This window comes from Juglans microcarpa x Juglans regia, chromosome 7S (genome assembly GCF_004785595.1).
Source record: "Juglans microcarpa x Juglans regia isolate MS1-56 chromosome 7S, Jm3101_v1.0, whole genome shotgun sequence".
Classification (NCBI taxonomy): Eukaryota; Viridiplantae; Streptophyta; class Magnoliopsida; order Fagales; family Juglandaceae; genus Juglans; species Juglans microcarpa x Juglans regia.
This window is the reverse complement of record NC_054607.1, coordinates 13,745,528-13,758,079: the sequence shown is the minus strand read 5'-3', so window position 1 is coordinate 13,758,079 and position 12,552 is coordinate 13,745,528. Positions and strand designations below refer to the sequence as shown.

The 12,552-nt window shown below is 40.0% G+C and overlaps 1 protein-coding gene across 1 annotated transcript; it reads right to left on the bottom strand.

Moving 5' to 3' along the window:
• Positions 1 to 338: 338 nt before the first annotated feature.
• Positions 339 to 1,669, bottom strand: LOC121241310 (NDR1/HIN1-like protein 13). The gene has a single exon (XM_041139028.1). It carries the CDS (start codon positions 1,348 to 1,350, stop codon positions 523 to 525), a length of 828 nt encoding a protein of 275 aa, XP_040994962.1. The 5' UTR covers positions 1,351 to 1,669; the 3' UTR covers positions 339 to 522.
• Between the last annotated feature and the right edge of the window lie 10,883 nt (positions 1,670 to 12,552).

Here is a 12,552-nt window from a genome sequence, read left to right as displayed (position 1 = left end):
GTAAACTAAGTTAACGCAATGCCCAATGTTGATATAATTTTTCAAAATAAAAAAATATTATATAAAATAAAACAATATTTCAAAACATCACTCGGGTTGAATTATTATGGCATTAATAATTTAATCTTGAATTCACCTTAACAATATTTCATAATATAATTATTCTATTCTCAAGTTGGTGTGTGGAACATACTATTTACATCACTTAAATGATAATATTTTATTTATAATATTTAAATTTTAAAATTTATCTTTCAAAACAAATCATGTCACGTAAGCCGTACGTGGTATAGGAGATTTAGAATTACATCTTCATAATATGCCAATAGAACTTCAAATTTGGGAAAAAAAATTCTATGTATATTAATGTTTAATTGATGAACAATCATGTGTAAACAGCTAAAAAACAATTACAAACCTTAGAAAGAATATAAAAATATAAGCAATGCATGTGTACCGACATCCTAACTGTGGACCAAATCAACAAAAACACCATATTGAACACGTCTCTCCGTACTTTTTCTACCAAAGATCCACACCATAGTCACATTCATTGGAAACGATCTTCGCGTTCGCCGTTAATTTATCCACCGTTAAGTCACAGTCCACTTTAACGGTAATCGTCCACGTCTTAACGGACCCCACCTTGATCTTAACCGGCGCTCTTATTTTCAACTCTAACGGTACGTTACCTCGCGTCTGCGCCTCCACCAACGAGCTCTTCACCCTGCTCGATAACTCGATCCGGGTCCCTTTTAGCGCCGTCCGGAAGACCGTCACGTTGTTCGACGGCTGGTAAAATGCCGGCAATGCGCCGTTGCACAGTTTAACGTCCGTATAGTAGATCTCGACGGAGCTGTCCTTCTGGTAGTGGATTCCGATCTTGTCGTTGGGGTTATCCGCTCTGACGGTGACATCGAGCTCAGGCGAGACCGTGAGGATCGAAGAAGACGATGTCGCCGTTGTCAGGTTGAGGCCCCTGATGGCGATTGCGTTGACCGAGTAGTTCGGCGATTCGGGCTTGACGACGAGGTAGAAGATGCCTGCGGCGACGGCGACGAGGACCAGGAAGATGGCAGTGAGTGCGAGGAACCAGCAAAGGCAGAGGCAGCAGGGTGGACGGCGGTTTCCACGGCCAGCGAGGTTCTTGTAGCGGCGAGCGTTCTCGGGTGGAGGGACACGGTAGACCTGGTCCTTGGGGATGTGGATCACATAGGTTCCGGGCTGAGGCACTGGTTTCTCGGAATACGTAGGGGCGGGTTTGAGCGCAGTCTCAGAGCTGTCGGAGAAGGTTTCGTCGAGTGCAGGTGCCAGTGGGGGCGAGTCATGCGGGTGGACTCGTTCGGCCATTTGGTGAGTTGGGAAGATTGTGGAACTCGATGGGAGTGGATATTGAACAGATTGGTATGCACCTGATGTCTATCTGAAGTTGATTCCCCTGTTTCTTCTTCGTAGCTCGGAATGGTTATGCGCGAGAGAGAATGTAAGCTGTGGCAGCTGAGAGTTGATAGAGGAGGAAGGGGGAGTGGGTATTATTTAGAACTTAGAAGTTAGAAGGGTTCTTTCTTCATTGGAAGGAGGGTGGGCGGGGGGACGTGTGGACTGAGTAAAGAAGAAAGTATGTTGGGTATACAGTTCATGCTGAGATGTCGAATTAAATAAAGGGAGCAGCTCACTGGGGAGGAGCCGAACCAAGTCAAAAACATTACTCTACCGCGTGCATATCCTTTTATCTCGTAATATGCGAGTTTCCTACGTTTCCTCGTTTTGTTTTGTTTTGCTCTGTTGTTTATTTTTCTTCTAAAATGTCTAGGAAGTTGGCACGCGGTTTTCCATGGGAGACAAACACCAGTCTTATGTAAAAGACATTGATTACCTTGCCCCACTTTTATGAGTACAATTCGTAGGGTTGCAAGTGCCAAGGCTATTCAAATACTAGTACCAATTCAACTTGATTAAATTTGATTTGAGTTTTTTATTTATTAAATGTACTCGCTCGTTAATATAAAATTAGAGAATTGCAACTACATCGTCTTAGTTAGATCGCTCGTTTTATCCTATTTACGTAGTACCACTACTTAGTATTACGTGATTTATTAAAAAATAAAAATAAAAATATAATCAAAATAAATTAGTGTCCAAAAATATAAAAAGATAAAGATTGAAACTCTAGGTTTCCTTTAGTTCTTTTATGTTTTATTTTTAATTTTTTAATAAATTACGTGTCACCACAAAGTAATGTCACGTCAATGGAATAAAGTGAATGATATAATTGGAGATAGTACATGTAAAGGACGTGTTTCACACCACCAACTACTCGAATGACTTGCAATAGATGAAAAGGCGGCACTGGTCATCCAGGAAAGCTCTGATGCCTAAGTTAAAGGAACTTGATCTAAATATATATATATAAGCAAAAGTTGGGGTTTAGTGTTACCTTTAACTGTATTTATATGGGTGTTGAAGACATAGAAAAGGACTAGTAATTCCGTAACAAGCGAATGAGATAATCAATCCTGACCTACCGGTGTTATCATATCACACGGTTAAGCCCCTGGGTCACATGGACTCTTGGACAATGTGTCACCAAGTCTTGGGCCCATGGGCTGAACCCGTCCACTAGTCGTGGGCTTATCACCAAGGGGCCTAAATATCCCTTCAAGTTACCTTGCTAATTTCCTATGTGCTAGCACAAAGGGAATTAATTTATTTCATATCCTGTTATTTCGTGTGAAGACACCTTACCCCGTTGGCTAGGGGTGGTGGAGGCAACTTATCCCACTGGCTTGGGTTAAGTAGGCGACACATAAGTAAGTGGCCCATCAAACTTCCATTCCTTCTACCCTGCTGAGTGCCCACATTAACTAAGGTGTGGGTCCTGACTTATCGTCGTAGCCCAAAAAATGTGGTCACGTAATTGTTCGCGCACTTCTTCTCGTTGAAAAGAATTGTAATCGTCGGCGTTATCAATCATTTGTCTTCCCAAGAACTTCCTCACCATTATCCTTTCTTTCACTTTCTTAATTCATTTCATTCGCCCTGTCCATGCCGTATCTTTTCTTGCCTTTTCGTATTCTCTCTCATTTTCCTTCTCACATTCTCTCTCATTTTCCTTTTCACATCCTCTCCCATGGCGAACTGTGGCTCCTCATGTACCCCTAATCAATCTTTGACCTAGACTCTGGCGAGGGTCTCTTCCCATGCCGTTGTGGAGCCTTTCGATGGCTGAGCCCCTCCATTCTTCGAAGGGTTCACTTGGCATTCCACTCTGACTAAGTGGGACCTATTGAAGTTGAGGTCCACATAATGCATCACCCATTCTGTAGAGCTCTCTATTCCAGAGGGAGGATGCGTTGACAGGGAAGGGTACGTGGGATTTGCTCCCCTCCCAGTTTGTGCCCTAGCGCACGGGTTGCGATTCCTCTAAATCACTATAACTTATACTAATATAGTTATGCTAAATCACTATAACTAATACTAATGTAGTTATACTAATCACTATAACTATATATAGTATTAATATCACTATTAATATAATATATAGTATTGATAATAACTAATACTAATATAACTATTAGTATAACTAATACTAATACTAATATACTAATACTATTAGTGTATTACTAATATTTATATATATTAATATATATATCAAATATAAGAGATTAGAGATTTAATATATATATATATATATAATATTAAATCACTAACATGCTAATAGTATGATACTATAGTATTAGTAATTATACTATAAGATATAGTAATAGACTAATAGTATATTATAGCAATACTATATTATATATAAAATAGTAATACTATTTTTTGAATCTTCATTTCGTGCCTTTTTTTTAATATTCATATATAATAATATATTATAATATATTTTTTACGAATCTTCATATATATATATAATATATAAAATTAAAAATAGATTCATAGTAATTATAATAGTATACTATAGTAACTATAGTATATGGTGCTTTTTTTTTTTTTAATATTCATTTCATATACGGTGCCTTTGTTTATTGTAGTGATTAGTTGGATGTGGATAGAATCGTGGATGATGGGAGTACATGTAAAAATAGGACCTTTTTTTTTAATTCTTGAATGCATGTTAGTATGTTACTTGTTTTATTTAGTTGTATTTTTTGTTATAATCAAAAGTTTAATAAGTTTATATTGTAATTTTGAGAAAATTGAAATTTGAAAGCCCACAATTTTTTTTTTTTTAAAAAAGTGGGTCAAATATGAAGTTAAAAAAGACAAAAAAAAAAAAAAAAATCCAAAAATCCAAAAATCCGACTTCGCTCCGACAAGTCAGAGTCGGAGGTAGAGCGAATTTTGTACATCTCAGAGTCAGAGTTGGAGTCGGAGTCGGAGGTTGGACCCTCCAACTTCGAACTGGTCGGTGCTCAGTCCTACTCATGTTGATAAAGAGCTGCCTGATTGCACCCACGTTAAGGCATAAACTTAAGGTCGTGACAACTCCGACAAAGAGGCATGCTCCTTCATCTGGTGAGCATCCCCAAAAACGCCCTCGTCGTAATGAAGGCGGCAAGGATGAAAGCATGGATCCCGCCTTGGAGGTGGAAGTGGGACCAAATTGGGCTAGGCTTCTGGTTCCAATGTTGCTGTTGGGTGTGAGGCGCCCAAGGCCTCTCCTATAAGGGTGTCACCGCCCACATCATCGGGTCTTGACGACCTTAATGGGCTCATGGGGCAAACCCTTTTTGACTTGGCAATGGCCTTCGATTTTGACTTGCTTTCGAAGGAGTCCAGTTCAATGGGTACTCCCCTTTTCGAGTTCCCTTCCCTTCTCTCACTAGCTTCAATTTCTAGTGTCATCGAGATTTCTGCAGATACTTTTGACTCATTCTCCATTGGCTTGTATGGGGTACCCACACTTGAAGCTGTTGAAGCCTGTGGTGGGCAAGATTCCACGCCCAGTTCCCTCCCAGCAACCATCTCGGGGGTGAGACCCCACCCACAAATCAAAAGAGGGTCTCTATTCCTCCCCTTCCCTTTCCTCTTTTGGAGGTGATGGAGACTCTTCAACTCCCCAGGAGGGGGTGGCTCGTCCTTGAAAGAGGAGAGATGAGGGAGAGATGGGGTCGGTCCAGTTGGAGTTGGTGGCGAGGGCCCTGACGACTATGGTGAGAGGGACCAAAGTGAAGGTCGGAGTGCGTTTGCGTCTAAGCCATAGGTTCTAGCCGCCCCTCTCGCGCCTTTAGTGTATTCCTTCTTGGAGGGAACTCAAGCAGTGACCGGAGCAAGTGGGGCCGAGGAGGTGGAGCCTAGGTGTCCCCCTCCTTCCTCCGGGCTCATGGTGGAGATGTCCTGATGTTTGAAGGGTTTCTTGTCCCCAGTATTGCCTTGCTTTGTAGCTGTTCTTTTGTTTGGTTGTTGTATTTGGTTGTGTTTGGCCTATGTATTTGGTTGCTCGATGTTCTTGTTTGTAATGGCTACCTTGTTTGGCCTTTGTATTTGACTGTTGGATGTAATTGATACCTTGTTTGGCCTTTGTATTATGCAGGGGGTGGAAGACCTGGCAGCTTGGATTGTGAATGATCGTGCCCCCTTGGAAAACGAGGTGCGGGAGAGGTGGATTCAAGGGTTCTTCGCCAAAAAAGAGGAGTGTCTTTTGGCTGAGAAGACTAAGGTTGAGTGCTGATTACGCTCGAACTAGTATGCAATGTTATAGTATAGATCATGGTATTAATCCATAGGGAGTTGGAAGAAACACAATAGGACGCAAACTTAAAAGAAAAGATCAAATTACAATATGAAAAGGATTTGAAAATTCTACCTAAAGCACGTAATTAAAATGAGGTCAAGGCACAAATAAGAAGCCAAGTAAAGTTTCGGACTTCTATCAACCGGATCCAATACTCTAACTTTTTCAATCCAAACTATATACACAATTAAAAATTATAGCACCATCCTAATCAGAAGATATGACATTATATTTATTTACTTTCTCAAATTTAATTCTAAAATCTATTCTCTCTTTACAAACCACAGTTTTCATATATAAAAATTAATATTAGATCTAAAGACGCCATTATATTCTCAAACAACAATGCAGCAAAAGATCACATCAATGACATGAAAAGCCTATTTATAACTCAACAAAATCAAACCATAGCAAGATTTAATATAATTGTATCAAACTTTTAATATCCAAAAAAAATAAAAAATTGAATCCTAGAATCTTAAACGATAGAACTTAATCTATGAATTGAAATATAGTCAAAGTATTTTCACCATCAATTTCCACCCTAAGCTTTACCCAAGATTTAATTCTCCATAGAAAAACTAAATAATAAAAATGAAAATTTTCTCTGCTTTGCAATTGTGCCTCCTCCTCTTCCAAAAAAACTTCTCAATTTCGTACTAATGATATGCTTATATAGGGTAGAAAAGAAACCCTAGTGTCTTCATGATTCCGGCATAAAAAATCGTCTAAATTTTAGGATTGAGCTTGGCAGCCACGTACGCACTTCAGGAGTTTTAATTTAGAAGTCCTTATTAGGGAAAAATTCAAAGCCCTTGAAGATAGCTTTCCAACGCATTAAGAATCACATCAATCGGATGTGTGAGTGAAAAGTTACGTTCAAAATACCAAAGTATATCCAGGCTATTTTCTAGCGAATTTCGGACTGACTTTTCCTCTTGATTCAAATTACTCTCAAATCCCATCATTATCCTTATTTGAAGAGTCCTACACTAGTTAAAAGTTCTTAGGTTATTCCAACGTCTTGCTCATTTGAAAGTCCTTTGAATTTGACTAGGCTTTGACTTGCTCTTTTATAGACTTTGAAATTAAATATAAAAATCTGCTTATGAGTATCCTAAAGTAAATAGAAACTAAATTCAAGAATACACATTAATTTCTATGATTTCTATTCACATTTTAGCATTTTAGTCCAATAATAGAAAGTGCATTTAGAGTGCACTTTCACGCACTCGTCACACCCCCCAACTTAGTCATTGCTAGTCCCTAGCAATTTTCATGACAAAACAAAGAAAGAGACTAAAGAAAATCACATATAAAGGCCACCAAGTCACACTTTCCAGATTCACATATCAACGCAATCTTAGGAATTTGACAACCCTATCACAAGCAATCCACCAATAGCAATCCACAGAGTGTGTGTGTGTTCCAAACTATATCCATCTAATCAAAAGCCCTGACACATGTAACATCATGAACATCTCAAGTGAATGGACTTCGTAACTCATGGGTATAAAAATGTTTCGTGTGAGGATTCTCTCTATGAAGTTGATAATGGGTGTACACACACTCTCATGGGGAATTAGACAATTATGTACAAGCAACAAGCAAACATTGATATTATGATAGGAACACTAACAAATGAGACTTCTACCATTCTTTCCAAAAGCTTACTTACGATCAGAACGGTCAACACAAAAGGTTGTAACGTGGTTTGGGTTTGGGACTATATAAAAAAAATGAAAAAGGATTCAAAAATTTCCAAGTACATACAAAGAGAATCTTATTAAATATCTCAGTAGACCACACTTCTCACTTGATGTATTCTCTAACTTTTTAGATCATCGAACAATAATACTTTCCTTCTTCTTCCTGCTCTCTCTCTCTCTCTCTCTCTCTCTCTCTTTTTAAATATTTGAGAGCCTAGCACAGAAGTAAGAAAATGTAAATTCCACACCTCGTATACACTTGGAAGTAAAAAGGGTAGAAAAATCAGTATATAGGCTATACTCCAATGTGAAAAGGCATGGATGATGTGGGCATATGAAAGGAAAAAGCTACATGTGTTTATTGGCTCAAAGTTGGCTACTAGGGGCTAAGATAGAAAGCGTTAGCTAGAAAGGCTCAAACGTTGATCCTAAGATGACGTTTGTCATATCCCAATTATATCCACCATCTTACCACAAACCATGCAATGATATTCTTAAAAGAAGTGCCCAATTCAAGAGATCAATGAACGCTTATCACAATTTACTACATTTGTAGACTCTCAATCTTTTCAAAACTCACATGAATACTTAAGCAAATGAGTTCCTAGCTACATATGTCAAACCACCATCTTACAACAAAGCTTGGATGAGTGCATTAGGGGTTTTGTGAATGCTTAAGCAAAAAATGATTATGGTGGGTTAAGATGACTATGAATGAGAATAAGTACACATGTGAAATGATGCACGAGTAGTGCAAATTTTTAAAAAAAATTTGACAAATGAAAATATGCCACAGAGTTCCAACAAGCATTTTAAATACTGAATTTGTACCACCACCCCAACTTAAATGAAACATTGTCCTCAATGTTTAAGACTCAAAATTGAATGGGGAGTAGCTAAAAAGGGTAGCATACACCTGATGAGTGATGTGGGTAGCTCGCTAAGCACTAAAGATGGTAACCTGAAATGAAAAAATGAAACTAACCTGCAACCAAAAACAAAGAAAACAACAGCAAACAAAAAGGAAAAGAAAGAAAATAAGAGAAAACAAAAATAAAACAAAACAATTAAAGAAAAACATACCTGTGTGGTGTTGTCAAGGTTGATAGACCGGATCCACAAGTGGAATGTCTTCCACTTTTGGAACTTGCTTATCAATTAATACTTTAAGGCATTGACCATTTACTTTAAAGATTCGACCATTCCTCGGATCTTCTATTTCTACTGCCCCATTTGCAAAAACATTCTTCACTACAAAAGGGCTGGTCCACCTAGATTGAAGTTTTCCTGGGTGCTTATGGAGTCTAGAATCATATAAAAACACTCAATCATTAGGCTTAAACATTTTTCTCAAAATATTTTTATCATGAAACGCTTTCATTTTAGCTTTATAGATTCTAAAGTTCTCATAAGCATCATTTCTCAACTCCTCTAACTCGGTCAACTAAAATTTTCTAAGCTTACCTACTTCTCCCATGTCAAAATTGAAATGCTTGATGGCCCAATAAGCTCGATGCTTGAGCTCCACATGTGTAACGCCCGTTCTTGTGGTGGTTCTTTTTTTTTTTTTTTTTTTTGTAAAATATTTTGAGAAAGGACGACGGGAATTACTGTCCGATATTTAAAACTTTTTGTTTTCTTCCCAGGGTACAAGACTCTACGTTTATAAAGCAAAATGTGCTTTTATAATAAAAGAGGTTTACAGCGGAAAACATTATTTTTAATAATAAAAGGCCTCTCTTACATTTAAGCCTCGTGCCTAGACTTCCGTTCTCTTCCACATGGCTGTGTTCGTCCCGACGCGTACTTCATTTCCTTCCCTGTGGAGGGAGAGGGACATGCATAAAAACTAAAATGAGTCGAAGACTCGTAAGCATTACTTCATGCAGTTAAAATATAATAACGTAGGTTTTTATTCATGCATTCATCATTCGTACATACTATACTTACATGCATGCATGCATACGTGCGTTCATTTGAAAACGTCACTGGACGGGGTTTTCCTTTCTTTTTGTAAAACGTTTCCCCCGTCAGTGCCTTCATTTCTGCAAGAGTGCAGTGCCTTCATTTCTTAAAGTGCATTTGTGCATGCGTACATACATACATACATACATTCTTTCTTTTCACTTTCATAGGCCAGTACACACTGTTACGTCTCGTGTGTTAGGGTTAACGGCCTTATGGCCGATGGATTCGCCTGTGGCCACGGGTTGGAATCCCATTCCGTTAGGGTGCAGCACTGGGTGCACTACCAGTACTACTGCCCGGTATTGCAATCTGCCCATTCATTCATTGGGTACCCCTTTTCATTCATTCATGTGGCCGTTACGTATCTTCATACATTTCATGCTTTCATTTCATTCTTTCATTCATTCATGCCAGCTCGAAAAAGCTGGAGCTTTCATTCAGTTCTTCCTTTCCTTTAACAGTCTTTTCATGGTAAAACATTTCTTTTCATGAGAAAACATCATTTTGTGAGCATGGGCTTGAACATCCTCTTTCATGACGTCCACGAGCATCACCTCGCGGCATTCATGAAAGTATCGGTTCGTACCGTCCATAAAACATAAAGCACGGGCTCAAACTTCGCCTTTCCCGGCATCCGCAAGCATCACCTTGAATGTCGGCTTTCGCGGTGTCCACGAGCATCTCCTCGTGGCGCTCGCGACGGTGTCAGTCCGTAGGATCCACGAAGGCGTCGGCTCGAGCTCGTCTTTCGTGCATTTACATCGGTTCAATCCTTTTCTTAGAAAATACGTATAATAGATACATCTTATAATCATCCATTCGCATGCGTACAATTAATAACTTTGGGTGCGTAAAAAGGGGCTTTCACGGAAGGAACGTACGTACATATACGTTTGAAAGCATGGCATCTTCTTTCGTGAGCATTTTCTTAAAGAGGAGGGCTTTTCGTTTTCTTTTCTTAATTTTCTAGAAAACTTCAGAAGGGCATGAACGTAATACTTACCTGGACTCCATGCTAATTTCATACTATGCAGTCCATTCATGCGCGTGTCAGCTGGCAACCTACATGCATACATAACCTTAACGTCATTCTCTATCTAGTGCATAAGCAACTTAAACTATAAAAGAACTACGCTATACTTGGAACACTCTCCTTCTATCCCGTGCACTTATGTGCCCTTCACTATGTTAAAACCTTCAGGGACCACTACGGTCACCACATCTTCCAACTCAACGTCTTGCCTCGAGTACTCATTCACTAAGGTGAATCCATGGATTCACCTTAGAATTAAGACACTAAGACATTCGTCTTATTCTCCTTTTTTTGAACTCATCTTGATGCATGACTCAGACTAACTAAGTCACGCATCCCAATCCTAGACAGGACACCCGTCACTACTTCCATGCACCTTAGCTCATACTAATCCTCATTCCCATCTATACAAGCCACACGGCTCTAAGCCAACTCTGAGGCTTAATCACAGCACAACTCTACTGTGGACAGATTACCCATTACATATGGTGAATCCGTCTGGTACACATGTCTCACCAGATTACACATGTACCTTACCCCTTTATCACCTAAGATCAACATATAACATGTTGATCACTTGCTCGTAGGGATGAGGGCCATATTCTGATACCAACATTCACTTAACTCGGCCAGCACGACTCTTCATGCTAGCCGTTCCTCCTTACAGTTCATCCCAACACTTAACGCGACAAGACTCCGTTCACAACTACGTCTTATGTCACGTCATATAGCTCAAGACTACTCCGAAGCTACACCGTGACCTTGTCACGTCACCCGACATCCTGTTACGTCACTTCTACGCCAACTTCTAACTCATCACGAGTACGGTCCCTAACGTACTCCCATCACATCGTGACATCTCGTCAGTTTCCCGTTACGCCATTTCTACACTAACTTCACCCATCATAAGCACGATTGTCCGTAACCACGTCACTTCGTGACGTTGCCCAGTCATGCTTCCGCTGCGCACTCTTACACTTATTCTACTACTACACCCATACTTCCGGTCGTAAGTCAATTACAGTGACATTTGTCACCTTAGACTACAGGCCGCTCACAACTACTTCGGGACATTGTTCCACAGTTTCCGACACAACTCGCTATGCCCTTCAATCATTCAACCGTCCTTATCTCTGCGACACGCCATACGGTGTATCACTGCCTCGTGGAGTACACTCCACATATACTCCCTTTCCACACGCTACAACCTATCATCAATATGGCATACCCGCTATACGATGCATCACTCCACCACATAGAGTTCACTCCACGTATACTCATTTTTCACACGCTACGACCCATCATCGTTATGGCATACTTGCCATATGGTGTATCTCTCCACCACATGGAGTACACTCCTTGTGTACTTCATTTACACTCGTTACGCCACATCACTATGATGGCATACCCGCCATATGGTGCGTCACTCCACCACATGGAGTACACTCCGCGTATACTCTATACACGCTATGCCACATCACCATTATGACATACCTGCCGTATGGTGCGTCGCTCTACTACATGGAGTACACTTCACGTGTACCCATTCACAAGCCACGTCATACAGAGTACACTTTACGTGTACGCTTCCCAATCCACAATACGCCAGGAGAGTATACTCTCCTTATCTCACTTTATGCCACACACAGTGTGTACTCTTCCTATTCCACACAACGCCACGTCATTCATACAGCACATGCCCCCACAACTACACTGCATAGCACAACTACGCCATACAGAGTACATTCTACGTGTACTCTTACCATTCCATAATACGCCAGGAGAGTATATTCTACATACACTCTCTTTATCCCACACTACGTCACATACAAAGTACACTCAGCGTGTACTATTCCCAATCCACATGCCACGTCACCAATACAGCACAAACTCCATAATCATACTTCACCGCACACTTCACAACACAGAATGCCCAACACTTCACAGCACACTACACAATAAGCCCAACACTTCACATACACGACACATCACATCACCACGCTACACAGATATGCCGAACATTTCACAGTGCACTACACAGCACATCTCAATACAACACAATCATTCCCCTAATACTAACAGCACAGTCCACAACCTAGTCCACTAAT